Source organism: Desmodus rotundus, chromosome 6 (genome assembly GCF_022682495.2).
Source record: "Desmodus rotundus isolate HL8 chromosome 6, HLdesRot8A.1, whole genome shotgun sequence".
In the NCBI taxonomy this organism is placed as follows: domain Eukaryota; kingdom Metazoa; phylum Chordata; class Mammalia; order Chiroptera; family Phyllostomidae; genus Desmodus; species Desmodus rotundus.
The window spans coordinates 26255721-26276307 of record NC_071392.1 but is presented as its reverse complement, the minus strand read 5'-3'; the positions used below and the strand labels follow the sequence as shown (position 1 = coordinate 26276307).

Genomic DNA, 20587 nt, shown 5'->3' with positions numbered 1-20587 from the left:
TGGGGAGAGTTCTCCCCACTGGTCTCTGAGAAAGAAAAGCAAAGAGTTCAATTAGTTGGCTCTTAGAACTGAAGCATGAGCAGAAGGCCAGAGAGCTCTGCTACCACTGACCCAGATGGCCAGGCAGCCTCTCATGGCACCTCGGGGGGCTCAGGCCTGGCCCCACACCCAGTGGAAAGACTGGCTCCAGCAAGATGGGTGACCCCCACCTACATGCCCCCTGGCAGGCAACTCAGGGTTCCCAGGGCTGCCAACTCTGAGCAGATCACATTTTCTTGGGCATAAACCTCTGTCAAAAAGTGCTGGTTCTTTCTACGTTGGTGCATTTCTAATTCTGAAGCTGACGGATGTTTTTCTCACTCTCCCAGAACTCAAAATCAACTTGACATTTCTAAAATTACATTTTGAAGGCAATGAATCTATAATGTGCACCAAAGCCCATGCCAGCTGGGGAAAAACAGTAAGAAAGGAGGAGATAGAAATATTTCTGGCTCCATCCCTTAAATTGAAATATTCTTTATCTATTGGCGTGGCAGGGGGAGGAGGAGCAGGGAGCCTGCAGACCACCTAAAACAGCAGGGAAGGTTTCAGGGAGCAGGTGCCCTCAGAATTTGCCTGAGGGTTCCACTGCCAGTGGGGGTCAGATGGGCCTCAGGATGTGGAACGAAAATGAAGGAGCTGTGAGACTGGGTGTGGTGAGGGTGGGGCACCTTTTGCTTCTTCGTGCCAGAGATGGGTGCTCTCCTCTGCTGGGGAGGCGCCCTGAGGTGGGCCCCCTGAAGAAGCCCCCTGGCCCGGCTGGCACACAGCCTGCTTTAAAGAGAATCAGGCAGCAGCTGCTTCTCCTTAAACAGGAGAGGTGGCTGAGGGGGCTTTGTGTGAGCCCGGATCAAAACACGCCTATCAAGAGGGATCAAGAGCCTGGCCAAGTGGACTGCAGATGCGAAAGGGAATTGAACTTTTTAATTTATTTAACAAAAATGTGAAGAAAATTCAAGGAGAAAATGCCTCCATGAGCAATCTTTTCCTTCTACTTGTTGCAAAGCCTGTCCAGCTACCACCATTCTCCTCTCCTCTTACAGATCCATTTTAACAAGCAGCCTGTTAGTATTTAAAGTGATCCATTCAACAAGGGAGAACTCCACACCCGCTTGCCCTCCCCCCTCCCCCCTCCCCCACCGAGCTCCCTGGGCCTGCAGCCGGGAGTCAGCCCCTCCTGATCCATCTCCTCACTGCGGCTGCAAACAATTGTGACCCAGGGTGGAACTAGGAGTCCTTAATCCGCATTCCACACAGGCAGCTCCCTTCAGCAATCATTAATCCGGCATGTACAAGGTGACTCCAGAGCGCGGAGGACTGAGAGACCTGGGAGACTGGGGCCAGCCGGGCCCCGTCCTTTGGGGTTGCAACACCCTGGAGTGGAGGAAGACGCATACCGCCTGGGCCTTAGGCGGCCAGACCAAGCGCCAAGCTTGAGCTCATCAGGAGCAAGGAGAAGGGCAGGAGGGCAGTTGTCAGGGAGAGCTGAGGGGCGGTTCCTACAAGGAAGACCACGGGCTACACTTGGAGAAGTCCCGTGGAGGAGGTGGGGTCTGAGGTGGTGGGATCCTGGGGCGGGGGGGAAAGGACCACGGGCTACACTTGGAGAAGTCCGGTGGAGGAGGTGGCGTCTGAGGAGGTAGGAGCCTGGGGGTGAGAAGGGCCATGAGGGTGGCTGAGGGTAGGAGAGGGGCGTCCTGGGTGGAGTGGGCAGCAAATGTAGGGACCCAAAGATGAGAGAGAGGTTCAGGGTACAGCGAGCTCTCCTGTGCCTGTGAGGGAAGGTTGCCAGGCCAGGCCCCGGGGCTCTCTCTGTCTCAATGTCCTCCAAGACTGAGAATGCCCGGCGGAGGAACTGCTGAACAAATGAGACTCCTGGGACAGCCTCTGCTGGCCAGGAAGGGGCAGAGCCACACCTGGCACATAACACTGAGTCCCAGCCCAGTTTCACCCGCAGGCTTCTTCCCACGTGGAAAAGGAGACCGCCTTCCACCATCCCTGTCTCCTGTCCCCAGGCTGTCTTGTCCAGGACAGTAGCCACTGCTGGGGATGGGCCCTTCCATAGGGACACACCACAGGCAGTCAGGGGAGCCCACCATTCCTGTGGGCTTGGGGGAGTCCCTTTCAGAGCTGGGAACTGGGGCCACAGGAGAGGAGGAGAGGCCTCCCTGGCCTAGCTGAGCACATGGGACCATTTCCTGGCTAAGCATCAGTTCTACCCTCACTCAGGGCCACTGACTCATCGAAAGGGCTGTATACAGCCTTCTGCGGATGTGTGTGGCCTCTCATCTAGTATGCCACCAGTGACAAGGGTGGGGAGGAGAGGCACCGGCTCTGGGGTTTCTACTACTGTGGAGTGTCTAAACCACTTATGTTCCCACATGCAAAACTGTTACTCCCATCCCTGCCTGAGCCAACAAAAGTCCAGGTCCTCCTCCCTGGCTGCTGTACCTGGGGGATGCCTGGGGTCCCGTCAGCAGTGTCATGCTGGTGTGACCTGTCCTCCTCCTCTGTCCCTCTCCAGTCCCTACTGCCCCCACAGCACCTCCCCACTGTGTCCCCAGAACACATTCATTTATTAACTTGACTTTGCACGTGAAATATCTTTTCCATTTAATTAAAAAAAAAAAAAAAAACAGTTACTGTCACAAGGGACTCCAGAAATACATGCTTTTGACACTGGGATCCACTTTCCATAGGCAGGTTCATGCAGTGGAGGCCAGCTCAGCTCCTGTGCCCATGGCCAGCGGGGAAGGGCTGAGCACAGTGTCTTTGGTTGGCTGGAGCTTCGTCCAGAGCTCACTGGAAGGTGGTTGGCAGGCAGAGGGGTCCTCCCTGCAGCCTTCCTCCACAGGGGACAGAGGCAGAGGGTACAAGAGGAGGCATTTCAGCTTCACCAGCCTCCCGCTGCCTGTGAGGCTGTAGACACATTATTTAAACCTAACACAAAGTAGGTTTATGATTTGAACTTGGATCTCACAGTAGCCCAGTGACACATCAGCAGCCATGAGGTGGATTTTGGCAGGAGAATGGCCCCAGTCTGGAAACCGCCCCTAGACAATCCTGTATTGTTAGATCCACAGAGAGAATACACTAAATCCCTTTATACCAAATAAGAGTAAATAATTATACCAATATAAACAGGGCCTCTGACCCTTTCATTTTATTAAAATGGCACGTAAATATTAAAACAGCATACTGATCGCGTCATCCTTCCGCCAGCCCCCAGGTATGTTGCGGAGGAACAGCGCATGGGCTCCCTCCTGGAGCCTGCAGACTCATGCATTGAGCAACTCGTGTTCTTTATCGGTTTTCCCCACAGCATCAGGATTTGATAGTGGGTCGAGGTCGGCAAAGAGGCTGAACCAGGCAGTCAGGTCCGAGGCAGCCTTGGCAGGCTCTAGGGAGAGAAGAGGAAACATCAGCTCAGCCACCTCCAGACGCCTACCTCCACTGTGCTGCCCGTGGAGGGTCCAGGCTCATCTTGAAAAGGGTGGATGCTCAATTAGACAAAGACCACTGCGCTTCAACTATAAAACTAGTTAGGGCCCTGGCCAGGTAGCTCAGTTGGTTAGAGTGTTGTCCTGATGCACCAAGGTTGCAGGTTTGATCCCCGGTCAGGGCACATACAAGAAGCAACAAATGAGTGCATAAATCAATGGAACAACAAATCGATGTTTCTCTTTCTCTTTCTTCGCCACCTGCCTCCCTACAAGATCAGTAAAACTAGTTAGGGAATTCCAGGTCCCTCTGCTTGCTGGCTGAATAACATTTCTCAACCACGGCCTAAAGCTCGGGAAAGATGGAGCTCTTGTGTTAAGCCTCACCTGCACCCCTCCCTGCCCCTGTGGTGTCCATAGTCCACGGGGTTGCCTAAAACCTCACACCCTGCCACTCCACCACAAACAGGAGTTCTCATAGTTATTTCAGAGATCTGACTGCATGGATGAGGAAGTGAGGGGCCTTCCAGTGTCCACTGAAGGGATCTTTCCCAATCTGCTGCATCATGAGAAGCACCGCGGTCACTCTTTAGGGCTTCAAAGCTACAGGCCCAGAAGGGGGTTGGAGCCTAGGCCTGGGTGCTCAGGGTCACAGCTTTCCTCAGCCCTCTCCCATCGGCAGGGGAAGGAGCCCTTGACATGCCTCCCCTTCTCCCATTGGCTCTGAATCGTCCCCACTCTCCTTCAGCCTCAGCGGACTGCTCTCCTCAGCTGCTTGCACTGAACCACCTGCCCGAACTTCCTGAATACCACGATTACCCAGCCAAACTGTTTCCCAGATGAGAACATTTTCAAAAGAGTGCCTGACGCAAGTGATTTCTAAATAAGTTGGGGGCTCTTCTTTATCTAAATCATTCCACATGAGAATCTAAGTTCATTGGCTCGGGTGACCCATGCTTTTTTTTCCTTCTCCAACAGGCAAGAGTATCAAAAGCACCAAGAAAAAGTCTCTTTGACAGGCTATCCTTCTAGCTAAGAGCAGCTAGGAATGTGCTTGCCATCTGGTTAGAAGGAGTCTCTGAAAACATGGGTGGGACAAGTTGCTAGAAGTGGTACTATTAGAGTGATGGCAGAGAATTGATGGGACTGTACCACCAAAACAGGACCTCCATCTTTTCATTGAAATGGCACCTAACTGTTGGCAGGGTACCGATCATGTTATACTTCTGAGTCCCTCTCTCTCTCTCTCTTTTTTTTTTTTTCAAATCTCGGGTAGGTACATTACTTTTATTTTTTAATCCTCACTTGAGGATATGCTTATTGATTTTAGAGAAAAGAGGGGAGAGACAGAAAGAGAAACATCAGTTTCCCTCTCTGGCTCATACACACTCTGACAGGGGATCAAACCTGCAACCTAGGTATGTGCCCTGACTGGGATTTGAACCTGCAAACTTTTAGTGCATGGGACGATGCTCCAACCAACTGAACCACCTAGCCAGGGCAAAATATAACTCTTTAAACTTAAATATTGTATTGTTTATGCTATTAGAGTTGTCCCAATTTTTCCCCTTTGCCCCCCACTCCCACAGTCAATTCCCCCACCATTGTCCATGTCCATGGGTCATTCATACATGTTCTTTCACTAATCCCTTCATGGTATATTACTCTTTAATGAGATAACCAATGCCTTTATTATAGAGCTAAAACTACTATAAGCAAGGCTAGTTAGTAATATGCAAGTAATTACTGTATAACATTAATTGAATTCCATGTGCAGTTAGCCCTCAAGGCACTTGGTATGATAAACCAAGTTATTTTGATTATGATAAACTGAGACTTGAGACATCTCAGTATACTTTGGTTGGGGGTGGGAAATAACTAAAAAAAAAAAAAAAATGGAGTAACTTTCTTTAGCCACATAGGAGGTCACGCAAAGAAATTGTACGCAGCAGGACTGATTTAGGAGGATTAGCCTATGCTGAATAGAGAATATCAAGACATCTTAAAGATAGCTCCAGTGAAAACACACTACACTCACTTCCCCTTCCTCCTCACATCTGAAAAGGTCTTAGAAGGCCCTCAGAGAGTGGGCATGGCCCCGCCCGAGGAGCCAGGGGCTGTACTTTGGGGCTACGCTCACGTTCCTCGGGCCTCCACTGTTGGAGGGAAAACCAGGCACAACTCTTTGCACAACACCTAAAAGCACATGGTGGGGAAGGTTTCTATGATACTGGCCACTTCCTGTAACTCCGTGTGGTCAGCCCAGAGAAAGTGGGTGCTGACCCAAGGAAGAGAGGCCGCTGCAGATGCAGACAAGACATCTTCAGTTGAGCGGTTGTTCTCGGGGGCTTCTTTCCAAAGAGACCAGATCTCAAGAGCGTGAAAGGCCCTCTCTGGACAACTAAGAAGCCTGGCTCTTTCTGAGAAGCACTAATTAAATGCCTTTTTGGTGGTGGTGCTGGTACCTCCCGCTAAAGGTAGCATACCTCCCTGGCTTTTCCTATCTTGCTGTTTCCATGCAACCTTGGGGGAGCAACCAATCACAGGGAGGCAGACATTTGATTCCTCCTCAGTAGATTCGATAAAGGGAATTATGCATTAGGACAGTAAAAGCCAGGAAACAAAAGTCAGAATGTAATATCTAGGATCATGTAAAATGCTCCACCCTGGTAGCAGATGCTCAGATGGAAATCGGTAAAGACAGACAGAAAATTGTGTTAGGCAGTGGAAAGGAAGGTGACAGCCATTTTGGGGGGATAAAACACTGCATTACCTTTCACTACAGGGCTGTGGTCATTTGGACGGCGCGCCTTTGGTGCTGGCCATGGCGTAGGAGGACAAACATTTCTCTTTGACCAGCCTAATGTTCAAAACCAAAGGTCGTTAGATGCAGGAAAGAGCAGCTCCACCGCGCTGCCCGTCGCTGGGCACAGCCATGGCTCTCCACCACAGTGGCCTCCACGGACGGGGAAGAGGGTGGTGTGACGAGACCGTCCTTCTCCAGGGGAGACCAGACAGTGATAATCATGCCCAGCTCAAAAGAATGGAAAACTAGGGGAAAGGCTGGATTTTGAAAAGCAAGTGATAAATTGCTGAGGTTAAAACATTTTTGCTTGTAGCTTTAAGCCCATTTTTCTTCTCAAGTAACATCATTTCACAGTCACACCAAAGACTATCAGCAGCATTCTAGGGAAATCAAGTGCTTGTCTGTCTGTCACGAACAGAAAAGGTGTAAAAAGGTGAACACCATTAAATGTAGTCCTGAAACTAGCAAACTGTAGTCTTCCCTACTCCCGACGCGATCCAGTTCATTTATTTTCTATACAGCTGATTTAAAGTGGGAAATTTAGTTAGCGCAGACAAACGCATGGCAGTCCAGTCCAAACATTCGAGGGGAAAGAAAGCTCCGTTACCTTGGTGGCAGTCCCTCACCATGGCATTTAGCCTGTACAGCCCAACATCCCATAATGCCCCTTGTGCTCTGCCTGCCGGTCATGACTGAGAGGCATTCAGCAGTCCTGGAACTTCACCATGTGCTTTTCTTTGTACATCTGCTTTAACTCTTCATGTGAAAGTCCCATCTTCTCAGAGACAAGAAACCATTTCCCCAGTGCCCTCCGCAACCCCCACCACAGCATTGGTCCATCGCTGATTCTGACTGTGGCACCACAGACGGTGGACGATGCGCCACCGCTGGGTCCATTGTGGCTCACACCAGACCCTTCTGCTGGGATGCTCCGGTCACAGTGTCGTCGACAGAAAAGCTTTTGTGTCTGAGTAGGCCCTCGTGGGTCATCCGGTGTCCATGGTGGTAAAAACAGTTCTGGAGCAAGAAAGCCGCTCAGTGCCTGCTACAAAAATGACACGGGGTAATGCTGTGTGCCTCTGCCGCCCTTCGAACAAGGGACTTGAGTGTGGAGTCATACCATGTTTATTCATGTGCACGTCTGTCCCGGCTCCCAGAGCTGTGAGCCCCTCGAAGGCAGAGACTACTCATCTTCACATCCTTCAGTGCAATGCCTGGCGCGCGGTGGGTGTTGGAGTGAGACACACTATCGAAGAACTCCTTTAAACCACGAGAAGTACCCGTACGGTGCGTTAAGAGATGGCAGAGCAGTGCTCGGCACAGTGGACGCAACAATACTCACCGGATGAACTGGTTCACTTTGGGCGAGTGGCACGCAGGTTTCTCTACGCAGACTAACGAGGGACCAATGAAACGGGCCTGTGACCTACTTACTGGCACTAAAACAATGAAAACGTATATGTGGTTTTAAAAAGTATTGCCGTTCATTAAAGGTACTTGAACATGTAGTTAACATACTTCGTAAACAACCAACAGCACCGGATTTTGAGGGACCGTTCCGGGATGCTGGAAGCGGTCTAACACTGGGCTCTGGTGGCAGCTGCATAATGTAAATGTACCAGAAATCCATCTCACTGCCTGTCCTCGTACAATGGGCGGATTTATGGCGTGTAAATTACAGTTCAGTGAGGCAGGTTTTTAAAACAAGCACTGTTTGGCGTGACCCAGGAGTAACACACGCTCCCGGGTTCCTGGGAAGTTGGCCCATGGGCGCTTTGCTTCCCAGGTCACGTGGAGCACTGGTACATGGGAGAAGTTAAAACTGCGGCTCCCTTGTGTGCCACCTAAAGCTGAAAGAGGGAGAATCTAACGGGTGAATTGTACCTTTTTCCCTACAACCCTCTTCTGGACGCTGAGTGTAGTCAAGGCCCATGTGTGCTCAGCAGAGCCCTGCAGGCGACCGGCCGGGCCTCAGCCGCTCAGAGCAGTGGTCTCTCCAGCAGTGCGAGCCACCCGCTGCTGGGGAGGTGGCGGTGCCAGTTCACAGGGCCAGCGCTGACCTCCTTGAATCGGAATCCCTGGGAGCAGAGCCCAGGAAACGGTTTTAACAACCCTTTAACGATATTTAAGCAAGTGTAAGTTTGGGAGGCAACATAGGTGGGCTCCATCCTCGTCAGTATCAGGGCCATCTTGCTAAAGTCAGAGCCAGCACGAGGAGACAGACCGGCCAAGGAAAGAGAGGGGTCCACTTCAGAGCCCCACCTCCTCCCCAGGTCTTGCAGCTTGAAGCTCTTTGATCGTGTCAAGCTCTCTAAGTTCAGGGAGGCCCATGCTTCCAGAGAGCACCTGGACTGCCTCAGAGAAAAGCCAGGTGAGAGGCGTGGCAGTCACCCTCCCTGCCTCCTGGGTGCTACCTGATATGGTGGGAACACAACCAGAAAATTCCTCCCATTTCGAAAATACGCACCACATTCACGTTTTTAAAAATGGCCACAAAAAACACCAGAAGGAAGAGGCAGGCTCAAAGCATTGCAAGTTTCAGAGTATAAAACAGAAGATGTTTCTAAAGGAGGCGGTCAAGACGGAGCTCCCCTTGCTTTGTGTGACGGGCACATTCCCGAAGTTACACATAAATGAAATGTCTGTATATCAAGTCCTATTGTAAAAGTGCCAGAAAGACAGATCCGATTTTCAAGCCTATCATTTAAAGGATTGTAACAGCATATTCCTTCCAAAGGACGATGCCTGTCTTCTAACTGGGTTCCTTTGTAAAGCTGAGGATTTGGGAATTTTGCTCACCTCAGGAACCACACAGGCGACAGCACAGGACACCAAGTGCAGAGAGCCCAAAGGCACCCCTCTTTGGGGACTAAGAAGATGGGGACAGTGTACCGCAGAGTCTTCACAAAGACACAGGGCATCGCTGGTCACTTGTCCCATGGTGTGAAGCAGACACAACAGCCTGCTGGCCCGGTCCCATTCTCTGCTCAGGACAGCTATTACGCATCTCTCTAACAGTCTGACCACACGTGCATGAAGGGGAGGAAGGCCGCTCCCGTGACACTGGCTATATATTTTTTAAAAATTTCAAAGCACATACTAAGCTCAGCTGCAATTTCACCTTCAATCATATCACTGTGGGAATTATTTAGGGGCAATGCGGGTAATTATGGACAGAATGCTAAGCCAGATTTCAAATGTCCCACTTTCTGTCAGGAAAAAAATTCCATTTAAAGAGAACTTAGTGTTGCTAATATTCCTATAATTGCTGTCAATTCTCTACTTGGTGTTAGTTGGCTGAGGTGGCTGGAGAGACGTCTTCCTATCTCAGAGCAACTGAGTCAAGAGAGGGGCGTGAAGGGTGGGGGCAGCGGCATCGAGTGTTCTGTGAACAAAATGACTATCCGAGCTCTCCGTGCCTTTGGTACATCAACTGTGCTACCCACTTGCAGGAAACACACATAAAATTTTATTGGCGCAATCCTGCCTCCTTTACTTACATAAGGGAAAATATAAATCAGCCAGAAATAACACCGGCTAGCAAGAGCTGCAAGTGAAGCCAAAATAACACCATGCAGAGGAGCACCTTACCATGAATGTAATTTCACCAGCTGGGACAGCAAAAGCCCAGGCTGGGCTGGGGAGCTCTGGGGCAGGGTGGGCAGTGGAGGGGGATGGTGGCGACACCCCAGCTGTGATGGACAGGCACCAGGCGGCCGGCCAGAGTTCCCGACTCTGAGCCCCAGTGCCCACACCTGCAAAGGTGGATGAAATCCCTGCCTCATTGGGTTGCTGCATGGGTAAAATGAGATCTTGTAGGTGAAACCAGGGGGTACAGAGGCTAGAGAGCCAGCCCTTAGTAAATCTAAGCTGAATCTGGAGTTCTGGACAGCTCAGCAGTTATCGGGACCAGCCCTTGACAGTATCATCCTCAGGTTCACCCCTCAGGATTGTTTTTCTTTTAATCTAGTGGTTCAATGTCAGTTGCTCTCTCCCTCCCTTCTTGCCATCCATCCATCCATCCATCCATCCACCCACTGCTTTTTAGGCATCTATTGGACTCCAGGCTCTGAGCTATGTTCTAGAATATGATGGCGAGCAATGCAAACGGGAGCCCTGCCCACGACAACCTAAAGCGAGAGACAGCAACTGAAACCAACCTTACAATGCGGTGAGGTGAGGGGAATGATTAAGGCCGGGGTGTGCCAGGAACGGGGAGGGCAGGAGCACCTAACACTGCCTGCTGTGGCCAAGCTGGGGGGCAGGGGGAGCAGTCAAAGGATGCTCCCTGCGTGAAACCACACGGAAGTGGAGAAACCCATGCACAAGAAGTCGGGCCTCCTTTAAGCAAGCACCATGCATGCATAGGTGAGCAGCGTGCTCTGGGGGGAGGGGGAGCGTGTGTCCAGGCCCAGTGGTTGGGGGAGCCGGGTGCCCTGAGACCTGACAGGGAAGGAGCCCGGCCTGCTGACATAACACAGGGCTCTCGGGCAGAACAGTGTCACTGTGCCAGGGAATGGGGTGGGAGGTGTGGGCAGCAGTGAGACCAGGGTCAGTTCTGGAGGGCCTCGTGAGCCAGGCAGAGGAATTCAGGCCTTACGTGATAAGCTGCAACAGCTTGGGATGCCTGGACTGCTTCATCTATAAAATAAGGGCCCACTGGATGGCTACTGGGGGTCCTTACATGGGCTGGTGAGGTCACCCAAATCCTGCAGATGTCCCAGACCTGTGGCTGCTCCTCAGCAAGCCTGGGAAGTGCTGTTCCTTTGATGGAACAATCAATCCCATTTGGTCAGGATGAGAATGACTGCTCTACCTTCAAACTATCTTTAAACACACCTGTCTTCTCTGTCACATTACTCCATGTGAGTCCCAGAATTACTAGTCACCTGGAGCCAGGCTAGGCCAGGAACAGCAAGAGGGGAGCAAGCTTTGGTCAAGGAAAGGTAAATTTGAGATACACCAAAGCCTGGCATCGCATGGGTCTTTAATGGAAACCCACCCTGATGGCAACGGCACCTCGGAATTGGGTGGTGAAACAAAAGAATATCTGGAAGGAACACAGGGCTGTGTATCTGTGAGAATCTGGGACCAGATTCGTGACTTCTGTTTGCAAAATTCTAAACTAAAAGATGTCCTGGCGCATTTATTGTGAGCATCAGTGTCTGTTTCTAAATTACATTTTAGGTGGTGGTGGAGAACAGAGAGGAAGGTAGGATGAGGCCTATCAGCCTGGCCTTCTCCACCTCAGGCAGCCTCTTTGCTGGCTCTCTTCCTACTCACTTCAAGAGGCCTCAGGAAGATACAATTTCCTCATCACTATATGACACAGGAAACCCCAGCCCCTATCATGCAGAAACTTAGAAATCCTAGCTAAAATTCACTCCTCATTTAAATTTTCAGCACAATTTGATCCTAAATATAAGTTGCTTTGTTTTCCTCTTCTAGGGCTTGAAATGGGGGTGAGATGGGGTGGGGTATATGGGCTCTCTTACTAAATTCCTTTTCCTTTTTATTCCCCCAGAGGTCAAAGCGAAGAGGGGAGACAGTGAGGGACGAGGGGATGAGGAGGGGACATATTGAAGAGGAGGTAGAGGGGGAGAGGCAGGGGAGGGCGGGGCGTAGCATGAGGGAGAGCCCTGAGGTTGCTGTGGAGAGAAACAGTGACACATCATTCCACTTATTTATACATTCATTGGTTGATTCTTGTATGTGCCCTGATCAGGGATTGAACCCACCACCTTGATGCATCAGGATGCACTCTAATCAACTGAGCTACCCAGCCAGGGCCTCCACCTCAGCCTTCTCGACACTCTGACCCTGAGGACACAGCTCCACCTGGCCCTCACGGAGAGCGAGGACAACTGGACGGTAGGCCCGAGCGCGTGCAAGTGAGTGTGCGGGCGGCTGTGAGCACAGGTGATGCTATTGTAGACAACCTCAACTTCAGATAGTCTCCTCTGGAACACCCCCCAACTCCTGTGGTTGACAGGGGCCCTGTGTCCCCACACCCACATCCTTCCTCTATAACAATCAGGTGATCATTATCAGTCCTGCTCCTCTGGAAGCATCCAGGGAGAGGCCTCCTGGGGAGTCACGTTGACGTGGGAGGCGTGGTACTGAGAGGTCCTCAGTCAGAAGGCTCAGGTTAAAAACCCAGCCTGTCTCCTACCAGCTGTCTGATCTCAGCCATTCTATACCTGAGCCTTAAAATGGAGATGGTGACAGCACCTGCCTGGGAAGGATGTTGTGAGGACTGAGTTAGCACATAAACGCACAGGACAGTGTGTGGCTCAGCGTGGGCCGCGTGGAGCGCTGGCAGTGGCTGGTTTACCAGCTGCCAATGGCAGATTCATAGAATCTCAGTTTCAGACCTGAGCATCTCTGAAGCGGGGGTGGGGGGTGGGGGGGGTGGTTAACCAGGGAGGAGAAGGTAAAAGAGGCTGTGGAAAGGCGGAGGGAGCATCTTTGGATGACTTGGGCCTCTCCACATACATCATTTGGTGAGCCATATTAACACCTCATTTTATAGACGAGAAGGCACAGGCCCAGCACACTGGAAGGGCCTGACCAGTTGTCACAGAATGAGTGACAGGAGGGGTGGGGCTGCAGGATAAAAGGCGGCTCTGCATTTCCCCACGGTTTGTTTGCGCCGATAAGCCAGGGAACATTTCTACTCTATGTTTGGTTTGAGAACTTAGTTATTTCAGTGCTCACTTAATTTGGTTTTTGAGATGATGCGGATATTTAGGGAAACAGTTCCAATACAAGGTATCAAAAGTTGAACAGTTATTGAGATGCTTTTGCAATTCATGTACTACTAGGCGGATTTTGGTAAACTATGGATGCAGTAAAAAATTCACAGCCGATGTTTATTTTTTTCTCCTTTTTTGGGGGGTGGGGGGTGAGGGGAGTCCTGACAAAAGTGTAGAATGTGGCTGTAAGTGCATCACAGGATCAATCGTCGAAGCAGGGAGCCTGCTCTTTATGGGGACCACATGTTCCGAAAGGCGGCAGCGTTAGGGTGGAATTGAGGGAGCCCCTGCTGGGAGTCGGCTGGTGTGGTGGAAGCTGAATGGACTTCCTCTTCCAGACACTTCTGCTTTTTTTTATCTGTCATTTTGAGTTCCATAGACATTCAATTTGTAGCTGTTGGCATGCAAAGGAAACTCAGAGGTTACAAAATAACTCCTTTCACATTGATCTTGATAGAACCACAGCAGAGGAAAGCAGCCAGTGGGTCCTTTTAAATGGTAAATCAGATCATGTTCCTGCTCGGCCCAAGATGCTGTGATGGGTTGCAAGTTCTTCCAAAGGCTATGAGGCCCTGAGTGGCACAGCCTCTGTCTCTTCCCTGAGCGCCTCTCCCCCTTGCTCTGTGGGCCCCCATCACAACGCCCTTCCTGCAGACCCTGGGCCACCCCGGACTTGTCCTTCTCTTTGGCATTGGCACAGGGCTAATCCTCTCACCTCCTGCCAGTCCTGGCTCAGATCTCGTCTTCTCTGGTCCTGCAGCCCGCCCCGCCCTGCAGCCCGCGACACTCCCCATCCCCGGGCTCTACGTTCTCTTTGCTCTTTTTTTTTAAGGACTGCCCAAACTATACCTTTTCTTTTCTCCATACCATTGATCAGTTTCTAACTGGCAGTGTTGGAAGTTTGTCATGTCCGTCATCTTCTCTCCATTGGATGTGAGTTCCAGGGACGCAGAAGCCTTGCTTTGTTCTCAGGTGAATCCGAGTGCTTGGCACTCAGAAGGACCCAAGTATTTGCTGAACAAGTGAGAAACCTGCTGAAGTGCTAGTAGGACGGCAGCCCAAGGGGGACTGTCCGTCCAAGAAATAAATGGCCTCCCTCGGAGGGCCTCTTTCTCTTTCTACAGTAGAGCTCACATCTTTCTTGTGCTGCCAGAACAGCTCCCTCCTTAGACCCAAGTGGGCTTTTGGGCCTTTCTCCTGCACTTGGGACAGGGCTGAAGTGCGAAGCCCTGGGTCACTGCTGTGGTCACAGCTCTTGGGCATGGCTGTGGGGCCCAGCAAGCTGAGATCTCACCCTGCCTGCTCCGGAAAAGGGCCTGGAGCTCTGACTTCTCGGCTGTCAGAGTGGGGCACTCACAAGTGTGTGGCGCAGCCACCCCGGCTAAGCAGGAGCACTGCCACCAGCAGGCTCTGTGGTGTCTCCAAAACGTGAGGCTTGAGTGGGGTGCATCCCGCAGCACAGCTGGATAGAGAGAGCTGAGGTGTAGATGCTGCTCTGGCCCTCCAGCTCTTCCCCAGCTCGTTAGCGCCTCCACCACAGGTGGGTGGGGTGAGACTCAAGTCCTCGCTGCCTTTGCTAATCTGGGGCTTGGTGAAAGACACAGTGAAACTCAGAGGTGAAACCCAGGGCAGAAAAGTATTTTTGGATTTATCCCTCCTATCTCTTTAACTCCGTATCTGAAAAGATATCAGATGGCTATAAAATAGGACTCACGGAGGAAGATAAAAGGGATGATGTGTTTTATAAAAAGGAGGGAAGAGTTTCTTGTCTTGCCCACCAGCTCTTGGTGTGTCCATGATGTCATCTCCAACAAGCTAAGGTTTTTTAATAGCACATAATTACTTAATCATTCCAGCTCTGCCGTTTGTTCTCAGCTTTAAGTGCCAGATAAACAAGGTGTTTATTAAGGAGATAGTCTAAATTCATGAAAAAACCAAAACAATTTGGGAACTTAATACTATCTCACAATTAAAACAACATGAAAGGAGGGAAAAAGTGTTGAAATGCTAGAAAATGGTTTCCTTCCCAAGGTCTGGTTGATCAGAGGCTCGAAGTTAAAAATTTAAATTTCACCCTGAGGCTTGGTTTCTGCATCTTCCATCCATGTGGTTCCCAGGCAAGCAGTTCTCCACCAGCATGCAGGCTCCTGGCGCACCCTGGTGTACCCTGAACCCTCAGTGGTGCTTCTGACCCCATGATCGGGGTGGCAACTCTTCCTGCTGTGGCCACGGATGTGCAGACTGTGGGGCCACGTGCTTCTGGCTGGAGTGAGACAGCTGAGCTCAGGGCGCACACAGGGTAGGGGTCGGCCCAGATGGGGATCGAGCAAGAGCAAGATGAAACTTAGTGTGGGAAGGGTCAAGAAGCCCAGGGTCATTGTCAGCTGGCACTCAGAAAGAAGGCGGGTCTAAGCGGATGTGGAGAACTTTGTCCCATGGGAGTGTACAAGGGGGCTCAGCGAGGGTGACGGCTGGGCAGTGATGGCCAAGCCACCAGGGCCAGGACGGTGAAGATACTCCTGTCCTCTCCAGTAGGCCACGAACCCGTGTAAAACCCAAAGACAATGAGACTGAGCACCACCCTTCTCGTGCTTTCTGGGTAGGAACTCTTAGCACAGGAAGAACACCGTGAGGAGGAATAGAGTTAAAACCCTACAATGGGTCTTAAAGCTCAGATGTGATTCTAAGATTGCAGCTAAAAGGTCACTGAATGTAAAAGAAAATTACAAAGATGAAACAACAAGCCAAAAAGACACTAGATATGAAACAAAAATCGGAAAACAAACAAACAAACGACAAAGAAGAAATACGCCTTTGGATTAAAGATAAAACAAAAGAAAACAAAGAATGAACAAACCAACCAAAAAACCTCTGTTTAGTCCCTGTGGTACATACCTTGTAGCGAGGCCTGTAAGTCTTTCATATTTTGGTCTAAAAGCTGCGAAGGAAGGAATCCTGAGCCTGCCTGGGACTTGGGCTCTGGCTCTCCGGGGGCCACCACAGGTGCGGGCTCTTTCAGCCGACCGTCTCCAAACACAGCGGCCCACTCCTTGCTGAACTCGCCCTCTTCCAGTGAGGAGGCATTGAAGATCTCGTTCAGCAGCTGCAGGTCATCTTTGTCGGCGCCTTCCAGTTCCATGGGCTCGGCCATCGGGCCCAGGCAAGCTGATGGAAGTGAGAGAGCACAAAACCCGTCACCACCAGGGGCCTGAGCCCTCGGGACTCCATGCAGCGGGCCCTGGGGTGGGACAGCCTGGGCGGTGGCTAGATGCTAATCAAAATATAAATCAATCCCATTGTAGTTTCTCTTCAGAAATTTCAGAATTAAATTTCTAGTCCCATTGTCCCTCACCCCCTTTCATTCAAAGCAAGTCCAGTTTCTGAGCGTCATCAGAATTGCATGGAAATAGTTTCCACAAAAATTCTAGGGTTTTGGCTTTATCTTAATATAAAAAGCAAACTTACCCCCCAAAACACTTCTCAGATATGAAACAAGACCAGGAAGGAAGGCATGTTAGAAGACACCTTAGTTCCCTGTCTGTACAGCTTCCTGAATCTCCCCCCTACAACAAGCCCTAATTCCTCAGCCAGCATACCACACGGCAGCCTGCCCTGCGATCCAGGATGGCAGAGGACAGGCCCCATGCCCTGAGTAGCTCAGGGAAGGACAGGGGAGTGGAAGATGTCAGGAAGTCCAACGATGACCAACAAAGGCATCCTAGCTTCCTTTCTCCTTTGCTGCAACCCACGCACAAAGCAACGGTGGGTCTGGTTTGCCTGAGGGCGTGAGTGAAAGGCTGACAACAAAACAGGGCAAATCATGGAACCACCTAGAAGGTGAGCTCCACAGCCCTGGAAGGTTGGAATAAGCGTGAGACCAGAGGGGGAGCCCCTGGACCACCTTTTACCTGCTGTGTGACTGCAGCAAGACCTTCATAGCCCCTCTGAACCTCTGTTTTTCATCTATAAAATAATATTCATAATGCTTGCCTCAGAGTATTGTCAGGAAGCTCAAAAAGAAATACCTTCACTGCCGGTGCAGGAGGAGGACTTTACGGAGTGGGGCCCTTCTTACAATGTGAACACGGACAAAGCACTGAAGAGTGAACACAAGAGTGAATGGGGGCATCACTACCAGAAAATCCTGGAACAAGACCTTACGTTGGGTTTTCTACATATTTTGAAAACCAAAGGCTGATGGTTTTATCAACTGTAGCTCTGTTGTGGTGGCTAACTGCCACCAGGCAACTGCAAAGGTTGTTGCTGTACGTCATGAAGAGAAGGAACAATGACAATTCCTTTTTTCTCAGAGCTACACAGCAATTCTGATGCTGTCCTATTAAGTGAGTTTAACAGGTTTTCCTCAAATATATGAGCTAATTACTAAGTGAAGGCTATTTTGAAAAAAAAAATGTTTATCTCCGTCAGCTTAACTGGATCTACTTTTAACCACAGTTTCTATAAAGATCTACAGATTGTGGGGATTTCTGATGTGCCGAGCAGACTGGCTGTAAATCAGCGAGGGGAGGAGGCCAGTCCCTCTCGTGTTACTGTGGTTTAGAAATAGTGGCACAGTATGACTTAGTCAGACAACTGTCTAATTTAAGCATTCTTATTGTTAGTGTTGTTGAAGAACTTTGCCCTGAGATGGAGCCTGCAAGTGTGATGCTGAGGAGATGCAGGAACGTGCCCACCCTCCCTCTCTTCCACTCCTGGGCATCGCCCTTTTTACCTGCAACTTCACTGAGGTCTGTACTTCCTACTTCCAGCTGGGACTGAAATGTCCAAACCTTTCTGCGTGGTTTACTTTTTTGGCCTGACAGAAACCAGATGATTGCTGAACCAGACCCAGTTTAATGGAGCCCATTCAAATCGATGTGTAGACCCCAGAGGAACAGATAGCTTTCAACGAACTTTGGAAGTCATGGGTGTTCCTCCTGAAGTCACTTCACAGCTATCTGCTAAGTCAGACCCTGGGTGGGGGTGGGGGCGTCCATGCCTTCCTCCAGATGTCAATCCAGGGAAGATCACAACCAACATCAGCAACAACAAAAGAGACAATACACTTTGAGCCTTCTGAAAACAACCACAGACTGGAGAAGCTCTAGCTGTTTTTCCCATTCAAGCTTTGCGCGATGGCCGGTATTCAGAGTGGACTTCTGGGAGTCTGGCTAACTTAGCATCCCGCTCCTCCTGTTCTTGTTTTCCCTTTGGGGAAACACCTCTCCACGTGATCCTAGTGAGATACCACTCAGAGCCGCATCTCGCCTCATCCCGGGGTGATGTGTGACCTAGGCTGAGCCATGGTGACCGACTCAGGAGTGGGCACAGGCCACAGGCTTCCCTGAGTCAGGTGTATGGGAGCTGGAGGAGAGAGGTTCTCTCTTTCTGTGGGATTCCACGTTGTAAAGATGCAGCTTTTGAGGGCCCCGGTGATGCGGGAGCCAAGCATAGAGTGAAACAGCATCAAAAGTTGGAGAGAGACTCCTGAGAACACTAAGCCCCTGGATCCAGCCTTGCTTGAAGCCAATATACCACTGTCACATGGACTAGTACCCAATATATTCATTGCTTTTCTCTGTAATTTTAAAGCTAAACTATTTAGAGAAGGGTCCTATTACTTTCACCCGAAAGCTCTCTGACTGACACACACTTAGTGACACAAATGAGAAAAGGACACGTGGTGAGGGTGATGCTGTCTAGAGCGGCTCAAAATGAAGTCTGCGGTCTACCCTTGAATTTGGCCTATTGCTTAGTGTCCTGGTTTTTAACAGCGAGAGCAGGCTGCACAGTGGACATTTTCTATTTTAAGAGAACTTATTATTTAGCTAAGAGCAATGAAACTGGCTTGAACCAGAAAACAGGGAAACCTCCCAATTATTGCCCTGATAATTAAGATGCTTGAGATTACTACACATAACTTGTAAGAAAAGCTTAATTACACGCAGAAAAGGACAGGGTTAGGTCTGTCACCAGACACGTCGAGACTTGTAAAATAACACTAGTCAGTTGGCTCTTAAGAATCACACTATCCTTTTCGTTGGAAGTAATTCAGCTCAGCTGGGAGGAAACGGGGACACACAGAGAGATATGATAAGCTCTCTGAGAGAAGCCCTGGTGGGAGCTATACAACTGAAGTCACAGCTGCTGCCCAGGAGACAAGAAACCATTGCTCTGGGTTATGACATCCTGTCCTGCTCTTGCCTTAAAGGATGAACCAAGGTCGTAGAGCCTGCGGGTGTCAAACCCACAGATCCTGTTCCAAGCCCCCTTCAGGCTCTTGAAAGCTCTCAAGTCTCCATGTTTACTTTTACGTCAGGTGACCAACCACAGACGTTGCTATAAAAGTAAAGGCCAATGGATGGCACACTCCAATTCTCAGCCTCCAACCCTATGACTCTCCATGCATCCCTTCTTCCTGTCCAAGATGAACTCTCTCTCTACCGCCCCTCCTTTCGGGAGCCTGCTCTGCCCACACAGTTACTCAGCTCCGGAGTCTATAGTCTTTCTTTCTCTCAGGCTGCTTCTGCTGACCCCAGGAGACGTGTGCACAGCCTGACACCAGTGGATCTGCACTGGATGCTGCGTCTCCCCCACCTCGCTTCCCACTACTGCTCTGGTTTCTTTTTCCTTCCATGAAGTCATGCTCCATTTGCTGCCACTCTTTCCCCCCCCTGCCTGCCATCAAGTTCCTATCACCACCATACACTGAAGTGGCCTCTCGAAGGTCACCCGTGAGGCCCTCCTGGCCAATCCCGCCCTCCTGTTCTCAGGCCTCTGCCTCTGCAGCACTTTGCCCTGTTGCCCACTCTGGAAACGCTGTCATCTCCTGAGAGTCCCCGTGAAGTGGTGCTCTCAGCTGTCCTCCTAACTTCTCGCCAATACTTTCCCTGCTGTGTCTTCCTACTCAGGTTGCCACGGCCGTTTCCTCCTAAGCCATCCTATCTTCCTTCCTTAGTTCTCTATGACAGATCTTATTTATTGTCATGGTTCCAATTGCAACCAGGAAGATTCTCAAATCTCTGTCTACAGTTCCAAGTTTTTAAAAACTTTGATGACAGATTCCTGACCTGGTGACCCTTTAGGGTTTGCCCATGGGCAAGTCTGCTGGCACTCCATAAAAGGCACTCCCCACCCCTACCCCCACTGTACACCTTTGCTCAGTTCAGCTGTGAGATTATCACTCAAAACCTTCAATGGCTCCCTCTGACGACTGAGTATTAACACTCCTTCCAGTGGTATCAGGACCTCTACCAAGTTCTAACACAGCCTTTCATCAACACTGCCTTCAGGGAAGCCTATGACTTGGCAAAACTCCACTGCTTGCCATTTCTCAACTATGCTTTCCTGCCTTCCCATCTGGGAACCAATGAGATGCCCTAAGAAAACAATCACACCCAACCAAAAGGGATCTCAGAGATCGTCTCCTCTCATTCGTTTTACAGATGAGGAAAAGACATGTGCCCAAGGCCATAGAATTTATTACGTACAGATTGTCTGGCTGGAGGTCCCTGGATTACAGACGAAGATGTTTTCTCAGCAGTGTT

General features: G+C 50.3%; 1 protein-coding gene across 16 annotated transcripts in view; it reads right to left on the bottom strand.

Moving 5' to 3' along the window:
* Nucleotides 1-2625: 2625 nt before the first annotated feature.
* Nucleotides 2626-20587, bottom strand: part of ICA1 (islet cell autoantigen 1) — a 137684-nt gene continuing 119722 nt past the window's right edge. For 9 of the 16 annotated variants that reach the window (XM_053926468.1, XM_053926465.2, XM_053926467.1 and 6 more), the window contains 3 exons: nt 15936-16205; nt 6253-6339; nt 2626-3439 (listed from right to left, as the gene is read on the bottom strand). In XM_053926468.1, the coding sequence (XP_053782443.1) occupies nt 3318-3439; nt 6253-6339; nt 15936-16205 (479 nt within the window). In that variant the 3' untranslated portion in view covers nt 2626-3317. The other 7 variants (XM_053926470.1, XM_053926471.2, XM_024577149.4 and 4 more) reach the window with 5 other exon arrangements.